The sequence below is a fragment of the Fringilla coelebs genome (assembly GCF_963513975.1).
Source record: "Fringilla coelebs genome assembly, chromosome: 1".
Classification (NCBI taxonomy): Eukaryota; Metazoa; Chordata; class Aves; order Passeriformes; family Fringillidae; genus Fringilla; species Fringilla coelebs.
The window spans coordinates 113204471-113222275 of NC_140028.1; the positions used below are offsets into that span (position 1 = coordinate 113204471).

The window sequence follows — 17805 nt, forward strand, 5'->3', positions numbered from 1 at the left end:
ATAACAGAAACCCTGAATACCATTCCAATTCTTATAAAGAATCATTAACTATAATCTTGTTTCCTGGCTATCATTCAAGAGTTTCTGACTTCGGTTTCAATTAACAAGTTGTCCTGAAGTCTTGATCACTGCAACCACTTCTCAAAAAACCCCTGGGGTAGTGGAGGGGGAAGGCTAGCATAGGAGAACAGACTTCATGCATTGCCCAAGGGCATCAAACACCCACACTTGTAGCTTAAGTGATAAGATGCAAAGGATCGGGGGATCCAGGCACAATAACCATCCCTGAGAGGCACCACTGCATTAGAGGAGGCACAGCTGTACAAGCTCCTTCCTCCATGAGCAGCAACTGCATCCAAGAGTTTGCCACAGGACATCCTGCAACAACCTCAGAGAGCAGTGTGACCCAGCTAGGCTAGCGCAGGTAGGTAATGTTCTCGGATCCCTTCACAAACTCATTTTAAAAGGATGCATGTGTCAACCTGAGCTTCATATCCTTTTTGACAAGGGCATATTACCTGATGGGGCTGTGAACTGGACCATCTGCTGTAGGAAGGAGCACCAGAAGTCTTGTTGGCTGTAGGTCTCTGCAAAATAAAAGAAGGACATGTCAAATATTCACCCACACGGCCGTCAGACAGGCAACCTCACCAATCTCAACCATGTAAATACCTATAGTAAAAAAAAAAAACCCAACTCCAAAACCCTAAACAAGAGCCTCCAGAAACTACAAATACAAGCAAGACAAAAATCACATAGATGGAAGTGTGATGAAATTGCAACCAATGCTCTGTTCAGGCTCAAACCTCAGGACCTCAATATTCACTTCAATCTGTACTTTGTCCCCTAGACTGCATATTTAAATGCTAAACCCCAAGCTAAACTGAGGCTACAAAGCACTACCCACCAGGCAGACAATTTACTCAGATTAAGCAAACATGCTGTAAAAGAAGAGCAACTGACATCACCTCTCTGGACTTGTGAGAAGCCTCTGACACTGTCCCTCACCAGACCCTTGTCTCTAAACTGGAGAGACACAGATTTGACAGACAGATCAACCAGCAGATAAAGAACTGGCAACAAGGTGACACTCAGCTGTGGTCAATGGCTCACTGTTCAAGTGGAGAACAGTGACACAGGGTGTTTCTTATGGGTTGGAAGAATTGAAGGGAGGGTGTCAAAACAAAAAAATTGTTCTTTTTGAATCACTTCACCTTTCATTTTTGAATATTTTTGGAATACATAATGGATTCTTTATTTACCAACTTTCTTTTTAGGAAAAACAGCCTTTATGGTTTATCTCTACATTTCTTCCACCCACCTTTTTCCCCAAAACCCTAAGAAAAAAGACCATACTTTCACATCCATATCATGGTTGTCACGTACAGACTTCACAATCAAACTGCCTTTGATGCAGCAGAAGAATCAATGCATTATGGCATCTAATAGAACTCCATCAATTACTTTATTACACATTATCTCTGCTTTCAAAATTATTTTATATCATCAACTTCAACACCATCTAGACCCAGTTTAAGCTAGAGTCTGGTGTAATAAAAGAGCTTCAAATCCACTTCTTACTTATGTTAATTTGCTGCTTAAAAAAAAAAGAAAGAAAAACAACCAAACAAACCCACTGGATACCACGGCCAATAACCAAGTTTCTTGCAAGCATATCACTACTATACTGTGTAAGCTCATGTATTACAAAATCTTCATGACAACAAGGCTACTTATATCAGGAAGACCAGGTGGATTTAAGTTTCTTTTGCATGAGATCTGAATTCAAACAGGCTTTCCAGACATAAGATACTAATTTATCAGTACATTATGTCACCAGCAGGATGCTAATAAGAGGGACACATTCATATTCGAACCATATGGACATAAATTACTAAAAAAAATGCAATTGTGACAACCATGTGAGATTTATACCACAATGTAGTACAGTCTTTGTAAGTATGAAAATAAATAGCTTAGGCTTTTAACACCCAAGGATACAGTACATTTCTATGCCAATTATAACCACCAGGGCTTATACATCATTACATATTCTAAAGCTGGCATGTCATTCTAACTAATGAGAAACAGCCACTGCTGGAATTGTATTTGCGTGTTAGTCTATCTAAAAGCAGTCATTTTACAAATTTAATTATTAGCATTACTGTATAGTGTATTTATCTTCTCCTAGACACCCTTAAAAGGATGGGCATTTTTAATAAACAGATACACCGCGCAACCGAATAACACCTTTTTTTTGATAGAAACTTCAGAAAAGTCAAAGTGCGCACAATGCTGGTCTCAGCTTTGTGAAAAACTATCTCCATCTGCTTCAGAAGAATGACCAGCCAATCTCTGAACAACAAGTTGAATAATGGGATAGCTGGAGTTTTTTCTAGAAGCACCTGGAAATCGTTTTCCAGCAAGATACCTCTCCACAAGCACCGCACACCTTTCTTAATTAATACATACCTAATGTATGTCTGCCTTTAGTATCATCCAATAAAGCTGCATCTTCCTCCTGTCTAAACTCATAAATACCAGTCTTGGGTTTCATTATTCACTCCAATACCTTTAGTAGGTACGTTTCCTACACGGCAATCACTCTTTTGAACTTTGCTGTCTCAGTTTCAAGGACATCCAAAAGATAAATATCCCACAGAGAAACAGCACTGCAATATTACAGAGAAGCAGGCAAACCCTTTCCAGGACAAACACCCAGCAAACAAATACTTCCCGAGACAAGGGCAGAAGATGGTTTTTTTTTCCCTAAACTTTACAAAAAAGAAAATACCAGCGCTTCAGAAGTACTTATTAGATGACATCCATCTTCCAATATGATTAAGATGGCATTTTAAAAAAACTGAAAATAGTAGTATAAAATAGTAGTATAGTAGTATAAAACTGAAAATAGTAGTATAAAAACTGAAAATAGTAGTATAAAAAAACTGAAAATAGTAGTATAAAATAGTAGTATACTACTATATATAGTAGTATATATTTTCCCTACCCTTCCAGGCTTTTTTTTTTCCCCTTCTCCATTCACAGACCAAGAAGAAGGCTCCCCTTGAATGTTCCACGGCAACCAGACTACAGGGCTATAGAGCAAAGGCTTGCACTGCCCACACACAGAAGCTTCTGTATTAGACTATCCAGAGTAGATTCTGAAATATCTAGAAAATACTTTCATCCAAGCTTCTGTCCCAGTTCTAAAGCACACCAGGAAAAAAATCTGAAGGTCAGGCCACAAGCCATGCTCATCTCAATGGTTAAAATATTTAAAGCAAGTGACTTAAAAAGCTATGCACGAGCAAACTCCAAATGCACACACCCCCACCCCTATTTTGCTGCAACCAGTAGAAATTAGACACCCACCTGCCTCTAACAATATGTCTCTTGATATCTAGCAGCAGGGGTCATAAGCCATATTCTCTGCTGGATGAGCAGCTTTTGCATACAGCTTGCACCTCAAAGCCCTCAAGGTGTTGCATTTTCACTAGCTTTTTACCAGGGAGAACACAGGCTGCATTCAGCCCTTTAGGCCATATCCCTTTCTTCAGTTAAAATCACCTCCCACATCACTCCTCCTTTTGAGAAAGAAAACACAACACAGGATATTTAAGAATGCTCCCTCTGGCACAATTAGCACTTTAGCAGAAGCCCTGGACATAAACTTCCCCCCTGGTCTTGCAGAGCTCCCTAACAGCATCACTGAAACAACCTAAACCAAACAGCCATCAACACCTCCAGAGCATCTAGCAAGTCCCACTCTCAGCTACCTTTACTTTCATTCTGCTTCCTCAGCTCATTTCTGCTCCCTAAGCTGCCTCTCAGCCATATGCAGACAGAAAAGCTCCTCCCCAACTATTAAAAACTAATTAAGACTGACTGCCCTAATTACCTGCTGTCCAAGCTGTTTCTCATGGCCTGGCCCCTTCCCTCATTCCCTCCACCTGTGAACAGAGGTCAAACTCACTGAGCTGCAGATGAGCACCTGTTGTTTTAAAAGACCACAAAGTTTTGCTGAAAATTTTAGAAAGGTTTAAGACTCACAGTAGACTGTACTTCCAAAGGCAGTAAGACTGGAAACTGGATGTGTGAGCTTTGTAACTGAGCTGGAAGTTGTGGAACAAATGGAGAGGGAAGCTGGCGGGTCTGCACACCGCTGCCCAGGCAGCAGTCAGTGTGAGAGGAGAAAATCTGATATAGATTTGGGTGCAATGCTTCAAGCACTTAGCCAAACCTGAGCCTGAATGTGAAGAATGCTGATGGAACATCAGACTGCCTCCAAATCCTAGTGAGATCAAGAAAACAAAGTACTTCTCACTCTCTTAAAGTGGCACAGATAAAAGAAGAGCAAATGATGCAGCATATGCACAAAGGTGCTTTTTTTACATGCAGCTCACAGGAAAACTATTTTCTCAGAAGATTCCTACTACTGAACACAGTAAATAACATAGCACAAAGCCAGGAAAAAACCCCCAACTTTTAGAAGAACACATGGAAATCAATACGATGGAGTATGGCTCAACAGGAGAGTTCAGGGAAATACATGTTACTATTTCATTCTTGGGATAAGGCTACCAGTGACTGCATGCAATGCAAGCCAAAAATATATACAGTCCCTAAATAATTACTCAGTCAGTCATGGAGAGCTCCAAGATAAGGTCACACTTCAAATTCATGAAAAAAAGGCAGAGCCCACAATTACAAGTGTCATTACTCTGACAATATTTCTAAAAGCAAAAAAGGAGTATATATTCTGATAACAAAGGCAACGTTTATAAGTTGTTCTACACCCAAATAAACTTATAAAGTCTTGTGATGAGCATGGCAATTCATCCCATTAGTCTGGAAAAGTATCCTGAGATGGGATGATTTACTGTCTGGAAGTACCTGTCTCTTTCCATCCACTCACTGGAGAGAAAGGCTAAGCAGGCAGTTTAATTGAGACATCCAACTGGGGATAGCTAATGTTAGGTGAAATTAAATCTACCCACAGTCCCTGTTCTCCTTGCTACCAAGGGACCCGAGCAATTTGTCCTCTTTTACGTTTCAAAGGGTTATTATGGTAGCAAATTTGTTATGCAATCAGGGTACTTGTGAACTGCCTTGTGAACTCCCACAAACTGGGTTAATCTTCAAAATGCAGCCCATTGGTAAAGACATGAAACGCTGTCTTGACTTGTGGGACTTAGAAGTTTTTGGCCAGGCAAGAAGCAGAGAAAATTATTTTCTTTATAAATAGAGAATATAAAATACAAAAAGAAAGGGAACATATACAAAACATTTAAGCATATCAAAACCATTTTTCTTCAAAGAAAATCTACTTAGACTTACCCCTGTAGTACTCTGAGAATACAATTACAGTTACATGAAACACCTGATGTACCACCAATTCCTGGGCTCTTTGGCTTTCTGGCCTAAAACCTTGCTGGCATTCGGGGGGGTCTCTAGTTCATCTGGTTTACAAAAGATGCTGCTTCTTTAAAGAATATAGAGTCCACTTGTTTATGTATAGATGGATATGAAATTGAGGATATATTATGCACCGTCCAATATCTAGAATTCTTTTTTTCTAACATTTGCTATGGAATTTTCCTGATTTTCTCTTAAATTAAAAAAATAAATAGTCATTTCCTGAACAAAGTTATAGAGACAGCTGACAACTCTGCAACATGTTAAGGCACTGAAATTCTGTGAAGTTTGCTTTTTTTTAATGGAGTTTTGTATATCTGCAACTTTTGCAAAGAGAAACCAGCCATGCTATGTTAAAAAGAAACAATATTCAGGGGGTGCTTCTTGTGAGACAGAGGCCTTTGGGTTAACTTGTTTATTTTTTTTTCACAGCAGGAATTTATGAAGAAAACACGAGTGAAAAATAAAGCTTTAACTTCTCATACTCTAACGGGCTATAATATCCTTTATGACTGTCCAGGAAGGAATAATGAGCAAAGTCCTTTTGACATTAACCACAGCAGACTGGAGCAGTGGGAGCTGGTTTTTGAAGTATCGAGTTTTATTTCTTTTTACTTATTGAGCTTATCCCACAACAATGCAGTACAGAAAATGACTGTTATTAATTTCTATGTACAAGGTAAATAGAAATGGTGACAATTTATCTGATATTATCTCATCAAAAATGGGGCTTAAAGGAATTACAGAGTCTGAAATTTGAACCAGTAATATCTCATGAAACAACACAGACTTCATGCCTACATATCAATCCATACCTGCCTCTGGTCTGGCTCCAGACACCCTTAAGCCATGCTGATTCTCTGTGTGAGGTCTTACCTCACACACTTGATAATACCAAATCCTTTACAGCCTCTTCCTCAGAAACATCATCTCAAGGGATCAGAGAAGTCAGCTCAGTGGAAAGGGTATCTCTGTGCTTCCAATCTGGTACCACACCTGGCTCCACAGGGAGACAAACCCCAGTAAAGCCTGTTCGTTACGAATGTGCTGCTCACCCATGAAGCGATTTTCACTTCTGTGCAATAAATACACACAATTCCTTGCTCCCTTCGAAACCTCAGCCCATTTTTCAACAATACCAATACCATCCTGGAAATTCATAGCTAGCACTCTGGTCATAAGACTAAACAAATTCCAAGTACTTTAAATATCCATGGTTTCTTCAAAACCCTACAAGTTTAAAATCCTCCAAAATTTCCTGGAAAACTGCCTGCTTCCTAGCGATGCTAGATCTACAAAATTGCAGAGTGATGGATATATTTTTTTTTTTTGGTTAGATAAAAGGAAGACAGGAAAAGGTTATATAATCAGATTAATAATAGGAATAAAATTTCATTAGAGCCATGCAGCCATTTTTACCCCTCAACAGGTAACATTGCTGATCATGAGGTTAGGACACGAAGTCAAGTGCAGTGATATTGACAGCAGCGGAAGGATGGTAGGTGATGTGACAATCTGGTCTCCTCCTCCATGCAAAGGGTGTATGATGCATCCTTCAGCTTGCTTGGCAGCTGAGAGAATAGCAAATGTCAGAGTGACATCATTATTTGCAGTGATGAGGTGATGCAGGGGAATCACCAAGTATGCTGCTCCACAAAAGTTTAAAATCGGGAGGAAAACTTTAAGAAATCAGCCTACCTGGATAGAATGGCAGGATGTAAAATGTAACAGAGTTGCAAGAGGTAAAGTTTGTAAGTAATGAAATACATTCATAAGTTGTGCATGAAAAAGTGCGTAGTGGGAAAACAATCTTTCCTTAACGCTGTTACACAATGTCATTAGGGATTACTTCCTCTAGCTTACAGAAATCAATGTTATGACAGGAAGAGACAGAGCAGGAGAGATATTGACTGAGCTGTCAACCATAGGAGTACATCTCTCTGAACCTGTGGGTTTGGGCTTTGATGAAGCAAATGCATTCAATAGACGCTTTTATAGGAACTCAGGCACTCACTCAAAGTACTCACATTTCATATCCACTGTCTAGTCACGACCATCAACACAGTGACTCATATTTTTGAGGTGAAATTGCCAAAAGTAGTATATGTCTATCACTCAGCCCCATCCATGGATCCTTGACACCTAACAATTTGACATGGGCTCTGAACTATGGTGCAGGGGTTGTCATGACATTACGATTCCCTCTCTCTTTTCTCATTTTCCACTCCTGTTTGCTCATTTAATAAAGACATTAAAGAAGGAAAAGAGGAAAACCTTCTAGATAAAACCAGAGATAAAAATATCACATCGTCATAAACTCTCTTTATACCTACCAACCAGGAGCTTTGTGCTAAAAAAAACCCCAGACCTTCTCTACATGACCTCCCATATCCTACTTGATTGTTAAAAGTAATAATTAATGTATTTTAAGTTTCAAAGTATGTATTTCAATGGTAATGAAGTCCACAGGCCTTCTATATCTCACAAAGCAAATAAGAACTGATATTAGAAATTGTGTATTTGAAATCCATCTCAAACCACATCTACCTTAGCAGAACTGATTGGTCAAGCTCGAGCCAACAATACTGTCACCACTAATTCCTTCTCCTTTCTGATTTTTAGCAAACAAACGAAGTGCAGCATCTTTGAAATCACAAACAACCTGAACAACTGTTACTGTTGGTGAGAAGCAATAACATATTTCTTAGGAATTTTATCTGGTGAAAGAAATTATCTGTGGAGATACTATAGACATCATGAATTCTTGTGCAGTCAGCACTTTCTTCCAAAGCCAGAGAGAGTTAGAAGATATGCTGCAAAGAGATTGAGGAACAACCTTCAATTCTTCCAGATGGAGTTGACATAAAGTTGGCATTCTCACCCCATAAAACGTACAATTAATAAATTGTAAGAAAGTTGCAAGACATAGAATCATGCAATTAGATAAGGAGGAGAAATCAACTGAAAAAAAAAAAAAGAAAAATATGAGGACACTCAATTGTTTGGGGTCAAGAACTCCCCCAAGCACTACAGAGAAGGTAGGGGAGCACAACACAGCCATATGAGGGAAAATTTAGTCATGAAGTGGCTTTCTAAAGCAGCTGCTTTTGTGGAACTAAGTGTAATATTATGTTAAGCAATGTTCTATTATCAGCAATCAGTAACTTAAACAAGGAGCCAGTGAATGCTACAGTCCTGGATATCACCAGGACACCCACTCCTGTTGAAAGAATGCTCCAAGAAATATAAGATGCGTTATCAGAAGAACTTGGAATATTTGACATCTTTTATGTCCTTTAGACTCTCACTATTTTCCTGAATAAATGAAATGCTGGGGCACCAGGAAACAAAGGGGAAGTGGCCACAGCACCAGCCTGACAGAAATCAAAAAGTGTTTGTACAATGCTCTCAGTCATGGTGGGACTCTTGGGGATGGTTCTGTGCAGAGCCAGGAGTTGGACTTGATGATCCTGATGGGACCCTTCCAACTCAGGATATTCTGTGGTTCTACGATTCCATGAAAAAGACAGTCTTGGCTAGGGCAGAGAGCAAAATGGGATTAGTTCTGGCTTTCTTCAGCAGCTTGCACAGGCTTTCAAAAATGGAATTAACAGGTCTATGTTGATTTGAGATAAAGGAAAAACACCAAGAACATAAATTAAATTGATTGTAATGAGAGCTGTTCTATTTGAGCAGCTAATCTGAGAAAGATTATCTGTTCCATTTTAATAGCAGACAAGAAATATGAAAAGTGACCCAGAATCTTTGAGTAACATTGGATCTGAGGTATGAAAACATAACAAAGTGACCACATTGAAAACTGCTGCTGAGTAGGAAACCATCAGACATGCACTATAGAGTATCAAAAAACATTAGAAGAACAAAAGCAAATATAAAGGCAATGGATGCTCTCATAAAGGCATGGGGGGGACCTTTCCTTTTTTTTTTTATATGTTCAGCAAAGAAAATAAGAATTTAGATTTATGCTTACATTGAAGATTATAATAAAATGGGAACTGAGAATAGCCTTGGTAAGACAATGCAAAAGGCAACAGTGCAGAAATTAAAGTAAAATATGGCATACAGTAGATGTAGTAATCAGAATATTTTACATGTGTTTCAGTACTGGAAGGCAAGGGCATGAATCATGAAGGTTCAGTAAAATACAGAAATAAAAATCTTTATTTGCAAACAATGCAATCCTAGAAAGGTGGAGGAGGTACTATGATGATCTCTTTAATGGTGAGAGATAAAAGGGAACAACAAATGGTTATTTTCTAGATAAGGGAGTCATTCCCAGAAGAATCAAATTTTTAAAGGCAATTAGACATTCAGGAAAAATGCCGGCAATTCCTGCTAAATTATTAAGACTCGGATGCAATAAGCTTAGTCAAATTTTTTACAAGCTAATTTTGATAATATTTCCTAAGAGCAGAAAGAGACAGTCACATTTCCAATTTCAAAACCAGGATGTATTGGAAATGTAGGAGTTGTTTTTAAATTTCTTCCCATTTCAACCTCAAAAATCCAGCTTTCATACCTTTTACAGACACATACTCTTTAAACACAGGAAACAGTGAGTGATGGCAGACACTGGTGTCTGGCAAACAGTTCCTTTCCAAGATTAGTCACAAAAAATGAAAACAAGCAATCACTTGTAGTCAGGCATTGTCTCCAGGAAAAATGCTGATATAAAGACAATTAAAGTGTCATTTCTTAGAGCATTTAGCAATAATCTAGCGGGTCCTTGGCCTGTAAGGAGAGTATCTGACATCTTGGAACATCGCAGCACATGCATGAGACTGTTATGTAGGAAACTGGATGCTTTTCAAGTAGAGATACAAGGAAATTTCTGCTCTGTTTGATAGTAATCCAATGCTAAAGTGGGAAGATGAAGAAGCCCCACACTTTTCAGATCAGTCCAGTCATTGGTTGGAAGGCACCGAAGCATCTGCCTCAACTTCTAATAAGTGACTGCTGCAGGAAAGACAAGGTCACAAAAAATGGTGGGTTTGGATCAGTGAACATGAATGATATTCAAGGATTGTAAAACCAGATAAATAGGCTTGCAATGATAAGATTTTGAGCAAGCTTTCTGTCAGGCAATGAGGCTGCAATGAGCTTGGTAGCCTAAACAGCTTTAAATAATAGTAGAAGTTTGTGGGAGGAGTAAATTCAATTATTTGCTGCTTTGAACCTAATGACAGAAGGAAACATTTCTTTGTACAAAATACCCTAAAAGGTCACCAAATTTAAAAAAAAAAAAAGAGCTCTCTTGACTAGATTGGCACAGGTATTGCCTAATCATCAGCTGAGGAAAGCTGAGAAATGGAAGGGCTGACATTGTAGAGCAGTTTGACTGTAGTCAATGCAAGCACAACATAACAGACATGGGTGACAGCTGCTGTGACTGGGATGTGGCACAGAGTTTGCCAGCTGTCAACCACCACAGCAATCTCACTGAGCTCCTGGATGCATGAAGTCATCTCATTTTGTTGTAGGCATTTCTAGAGAGAACTGCTTAGCTGACTGTTCTGCACAGGATTCACAGCACCACTCTTGCTGCCCCAGCAATGTGCTGAAGGTGGTTTTTATAGGGATTGTAGTCAGGTGATACTCTTTTGCAAACAGGATGCTCGTTCATGTACATGCTGTGAAATCCTGCACCTATTGTCTCCACCTACTTCCTCTTCTACCAGCAGCAGCTGTCAGGTGCTCCCTGTTCCAAAGCCCAGTGCTCACTCCCTGTGTTCTGGAGCATTCCTTCTCCCCCAGGCCTATCGTGCAATCTAAACCCCAACACCACAGAAGGTGAGACAGGATTGCAAACCTGGCTGCCACTGCAAGAGGAGAGATGAAACACAGTGGATAGAGCAGCAGTAACTGCAAAAATGTATCATCCCAGCTTCTTCAAATGCCCCTCCCTGCTCTGTGATCGAGGCACACCAGAGCAATAAATTCTTCTAAGAGCTCTTAAATCTATCACACTAATTGCTAAATGCAGAGTAGCCATTCATCTTTCCTGCTAACATGGGAATGCATGAATTTGCTGTAAGATTTTTTTTTTCTTATGTTTCCTTATGATTAAACTATAAAATAAAAGAAAATGTAACATCACTATCTACTTTGAGACTAATGCTTTTTTTGAAGCCTGGAGAGGAGTTCAGCATGAAAATCATGAAAGATTAGGAGGACTGTCAGCACAAAGGGACAGATATTTTCCTGCTCTATTCACATGCAGTCTTAGCATTTAAAAATGCATGTGAATAACATTTATTTTTAGACTTCAGAAAGAATAAACAATACCCATATTTCCAGAAATTTCCTAATATTCTCTTTAAATTTCATTCCAGAAATATCACAGAAAGTCTTCCTTCATTTAGCATTGAGAGTAAGTGAAATTGGACTGTATTTTACCAGAGGGGTCAAATATTTAAAATAATAATATCCTTTGCAGTTGGTTGATAAATATACATGGAGAGAAACTTCAATGAAAACACAGGCAATAATGAGGCAAACTTCAGATTGCGAGGTTGTCCTTTGTCAATTTGTTCAGCATACAGTAACCTTGTCAAATTAAGAAAATTCCAAGTGTATTAGGAAAGGCTGCCCTCTTCAGACAAACATAATAAAAGGTACACAGAAGTTCCGAGTGTCTTGAAGTTAAAATAAGAATGTGGTGAAATTAACTGTGTAGTACAATAGTAGCATATTAACCTTCTGCTTAATAACAATTTGCTAGCACATAAAGAAAAGCATTTTTTGTCATTAGCTACACATTATTGTGTGTTTTTTTTAGACTCACAACAGACCCCTTTATACTGTTTCTGTAAGGGTGCTATAGCTTCAAGTCACATGCTGAAATACAGACACAATTTATTAAGAAATCTATTGAGTCTGAATTTTCCCTATGTCATGTTTTGTGCTGTCATACGGAAAAATAACACATTTTGCAGCACTGAATTTCTGTCACAGGGGAATTTTCATTAAACATGCTAAAATTGCCTTTTTTCCTCTAACATAACTTGGGGTTTAGATAGGTTTTGATCTCCCTAATGATCTAAACTAGTGAGTGGAAAAAAGTCATTGTCATCATGATTGGTGCTTTACTTGATGGCTATTTTTAATTTCATTCATGAACAACTAGAAAACAACTTACTTAGACAGAAAGTAATTTTTTCTTTTCCCCACTATTTGTCATCTGAGTGTCTTCACAGGTGAAATTGTGGATTTTTATCTTGCATCGCACCAGGTGGCAAAACGCAAGGTTATCCTGATGAATATCATAGAATTTTCATAAGGAAGACCACCTGTATGAAGTAAGTAACTGTATTTGGGTTAATGACTGTAAATAACAGCTTCCAATTTACTGGGGAGGTGAGGTGGACATAAATATTTTTTATTGGTGTTTTACTTTGAAAACTGAAAGCTCTATCACAGAATCTTCTGAGGAGACCTAGAAATACATATTATGCTCCACAAGACCAAAACTAATACTTATCTATCCACATTTTTTGAGACCTTTACTGGGACCTGGAACTGAACCAAAGAAAACAGCCATTAACTCTCAATATAGCCCACTAAAGTTCTCCAGAACAGGGAGCAGGGAGCAGAGACAATTCTAGTAAAAGATGGTCCTAAGACAGAAGGATACAAGGGATTTAGCTGCCAGTTTGATAGAAGTCTCTCCATTCATTAGAAAAGCTCTTTTTTCTAGCTTTTCAGTAAAGCTTCCAATGTCATGATGTCTCAGGAGAACACACCTAAATGCCCAATAAGTTTGTGACCGCAAATTGCTCTTTTCCTTGCAAAACACTTTTTTTTTAATCTTGTCTCAAAGCATGATAAGTCCAATTCATTCTATAGTCTAATCAAAAATTTGAATCATGTTTCCTTCCTCCTTCACCACATCATAAAGGCTTTCTGGACAACAGGTAATTTCATATATCATGTTCCTTTCCACAGACAGCTTCTTCAGTCTCTGAAACAGGCAATATTTCCAAGTTCACTTTAAAAAACACCCCATGCTCTTAACTTTAACCGTGTGAGGAAGTCTCTCTGAAGACTTGTGGGCCTTTTTTTCCCCTTTGTTAAATAGGATTTGGTTTAAGATGTACTTAAAGTTAAGAATCACTTAAACGCTTTGCTGAACTGAGGCCTGAAATGGGACTTTAATTTCCTTAACAACTCTCAGTATACCATTACTAGAATAAATGCAGAAAAATCAGACTTTCTGAAAAAATGTGTCTCGAGGGTGCTAGTACAAGCAAATTACGGAGCAGTTTAATAATGCCAAACTATAAATCTCATATCTACCAACACTTATCCATCTGTCTTACCAGGAGTAGGTCTTTTTTAAAGACTGAGATGTTAGAGCTGGAAATGAATACTTGCCTTTTAGTCCCCTCCTATGCTATGGTATTCAGTTTCATGTATAATTGATGGGCTGAAATTTTAAGACAGACTGAGTAAATAAATTATGAGTATTCAAAATATCACCCTTTTGCCAGTAAACCCCTGTTATTCTTCACACTGACTCAGCCACCTCTCATGCTGTTATCTTTATTTATAGGAACAGTATTTTCTGTGATTTTGTAGTACACACTCACTAAAATGATTTCAATGGAAATTATTTCTATGTCAAATATAACCATGATTTTTTTAATAATCAAAACACAGTACAGCTTTGTTTGGGTATTTTTCCTTCATTCAATTGAGACACAGTGTAAAAGAAAGGCATATTAGTTGAATACCAGCATTTTTTATGCTATTTCTAGTTCTTGCACAATAGAATTCCTAAGAACTGTGCTGTAATTCTTTCCTGCAGTGAAACACAGGGGTGTCCACATTGGCATTCTTGAATTTTCTTAGGCCATTAAATCATAAGGCTGCCTGTACTATGCAGAGAGATTGGGTTATGAATTTTCTGAAGTGACAGATCCCGTTATATAAGCCACTGGTGAGTCTGGGAACACCATTCAACATTTTCAGCTTTGGAATTAATTTTATTCTACTTTTTCCCATGAGAAAAATGAAAATGTTCACAATTTTACTGGTAAGGAGGGCAGTGTTCATGACAAAATCACATCCCTGGGAAAACCCCAAGTATTCCTTCCAGCTGTGGGTATACAGAGATACAATTCTGACCTGACAGCGGTGTACCTGATGTGACTTATTGGAAAACTCAAACAAGGATCCTAAAATTAAAAAGCTGCTAGACAAGATAGCTGCAGCATATTTCTTGTAACAGGCAAGGCTAATGGAGTTTAGAAAAATCAAAGAAATCATTATTGCAGAAGTCATTATAAGCCTCCTTTACGTAGAAATACTGTTCTTTTCACACATGCAAGTCTTTCCATTGCTTTCAGGTCCAGGATAGTGAGAGGCCTAGCCAGGTAAGCCCACTGTCCTTCAGGATTACTGAGGTGGCATCAAAAGTGAACAGTAACCTCTCTGATACCACTTACAAAAGTTAATATCACATTCTTACACGATTTAGTTCATTCAGTGACAAGCTGTAATCACAGCTTACTGAGTCCTTCCTGCACTCATAAAGTAAATAACTGGAGCAGTAAGAACACTTCTACAGACAGCAACTTTCAGTAAAAAGAATTTGAACAGGTAAATGAACACATGCAGATTTATTAACAGAGAAAGAACACAAGAAGTGGACATTGGCAGTGATACAGACATTCATTTTGAAAATTAGAGGAAGCCAGTGTAAGTTCAGAGAGAAGACAAAGATTACTGATTTTCCTTAAATAAAAACAAGGAAGCAACCCAACTCTGTCCCAGATAACAGCTGATAAATTCACTCAGTTTGCCCTGTGCCCCTTATACCTTGGAGCTGGGATTTTCAAATTTCACCAGTAGATGAATGTGAAATACCCCTTCATTCCTTTGAAGAAGCCAGTCTGAAGCTGCAATGAGCCTGCAAATAGTGATTAGCATTTAAAGTGGCACCCTGAATAATAAAATGTCTTTGAGCTGGATTGTAATTTTCTGGAAGTGAAAGATACTCTTTACATTTACCTCACAGGAGACTAATTTTGGTCTTGTCCCGCTAAATGAGAGGTCACAAGGTATCAGCTCCAATGAATCTCTTCTAGGCTCTTCAGGTAATATTTAATTCTTGACATTTCATTTGCAAATTTTCTGGAGGCTGTAGTTTGTGGCTCCCTGCCCTGTTCCCTTCCAGCCTGAAGGGCAGTACATGTGGTGAGCCAGACTGCAGGAGGCTGCAGTGCCACCTTCCTGCTCCAAAGAGCTGCACCCCCTCCCAGGTAAGCCTGAACAACCAGCTCTGAAGTCTGACTTTCTCACAGCACTCAAAAATCCTGCTCCCCCCATCTGGACCCCAATAGAGGTATGGGGCCGTGAGGGTTTTTGTGGTATCATCTGCGCCTCTCCTAGCTGCTGAGACAAAGATCATGGCAACCACTTAGACTGTTCAGCTTAGTCCTCAGCCAAGTATTTAATCAGTAAATGTTGTACTAGGCTAGTTAAGAGCACACAGGAAGGATTTATCGTGACATGAAACTGAAGCCTAGTAAAACCAAAATAACAAATGAAGCAACCCACAGCTAGGTAAAAATATCTGAATCCACAAGTGGGGAAGTATTCAAACAGCAGTAAGATCTCATTCCTATCTGCTTCTGTGCAAGCAGTGTTAAGCAGAAATGCCTAATGGAAACAAACCTAACCCAGGCAGGCTCTTTCAGGAGAGCAAATAGACAGAGAAGTCTCTTGATGCCCATGTAAACGTCATTACCTCTCTTTCTACCTTCTGCAGCAGCCCACACAAGGACTGGTCAAACAGTTCACAGAAAAGGGCAAGCACAGGCTTTGGAGTTTTACATTCTCCAGAGAAGACCTCCTCTGCTCTGCTTTATAAAAAGCATAGTCTCCTGCTTTCCTACAGTAATCTTGAATCTGTTCCATTTTCCATGCTTGACTATAGAAATCCTCTCTGGATTCCCTGAAAGAAAAATATTAAGCAGAACACCCAAAGTTTTTTAAAATACTGTAGCACTTGAGTCTCTGCCCGCCACTCAGTGAAATGCAGCAATTTAAAATTACTGAAGCTCTTAAATTTAGTGCTTAAATTTGAAGGTGATCACCACTCTGAACATGTGAATTGTACAGCTATCTGAACTATCAAAGCTCTTCAATTTACTCCAAGCAAGTAATTTTTGGAAGTGATAAGGGAGTCTGTGATTGCCCAAGCTGTACTGATTTAAAGCTTCTGCTCAGTTTTCCACTCCTTTTTAAAAGTATTTGAGCAATTCTGCTAGCTTATAGAAAGACTGATGTGCTGAACACATTTGAGCAGCTTGAGGAAATGTGTGTGACTTTTGTTTTGCTTGTAAGTAACCATTTTGTATCAGTATTTTCCTTCTGGAGTCATGTCAAAGTAAGTGGCTTTACTTAACTCTTCAACAGTTGTGTGGAGATAAAAATGGAACACCCATATCCATTTTCAAAGTCTTCAATTGACTTAATAGACAATGTACAATTTTCTGAGTGCACTGAAAGTGCCATTGCTTTGTAGCTACAAATTGAAACCTATAATGCTCATCTCCAGGAAACAATTATTAGCAATTTTTTTTTTACAATAGAATATATTTATTCTTGCAATTTTGGCACACAGTACCTTTTGAAAATATTTTCTTAAATGAACTAGTAACAGCTAGTAACCCTCTGTAGTATATTATTCAGTGATAAAATACTTCCACAGTCCATACACAAACATCTTACAGCTGCAAGGACGGTAGAAATACAAGAGATTCTAAAACTGCTGCATGATTCTTTCCTGTACCATCCAAAGTAGCTTCGGGCCAGGATGAGACCTTGACAGGTTTGGGTTTTTTTTTTTAATTTGGACAGCTTTCTACATGTTCCCAGAACTGTTAAATATTGCACTATTTCCCACACTGCATAAAGTTCAATTAGAAGCATTCTTTCTGTGGGCCTTTTTCTTGTGCTCCTCCAACTGCCCCATGGCAGAGCTGTCACAGCTGATGCTCTGCTTTGATTCACAACTCCCAGCAAATATTTCCCATTTTCCTTGCTGAATAGCATTAATGATAAAGCATAACTATCAGAAAACTCTGATGAATTCTAGTATTTGTTATAAATTAATTCCACTTAACTGCTCATATTTTCAAGGCACTCTATCTATCAGAAGTAACTTCTGAGCTGAAGATTTGTCAGTTAGCCTTCCACTTGTAAACCCTTGAAAAATCAGTTGTATTTCAAGAGGAGGCACATTTTGGCTATTTGACAGCAGATCCTTGTATACATCTGTACTGACCCATAACCTATTGCAAAGGATGTGCCATTAGCATTTGCATGCTCTGCCTCCTGAAATAACAGTGAGCTGGGACC

General features: G+C 38.6%; 1 protein-coding gene across 1 annotated transcript in view; it reads right to left on the bottom strand.

Moving 5' to 3' along the window:
- Positions 1 to 411: 411 nt before the first annotated feature.
- Positions 412 to 17805, bottom strand: part of LOC311162906 (uncharacterized protein) — a 105268-nt gene continuing 87874 nt past the window's right edge. Inside the window, exon 3 of the mRNA XM_084221512.1 lies at positions 412 to 587. Coding sequence (XP_084077638.1) covers positions 456 to 587 — 132 coding nt within the window. The 3' untranslated portion in view covers positions 412 to 455. The remainder of the gene's footprint in view (positions 588 to 17805) is intronic.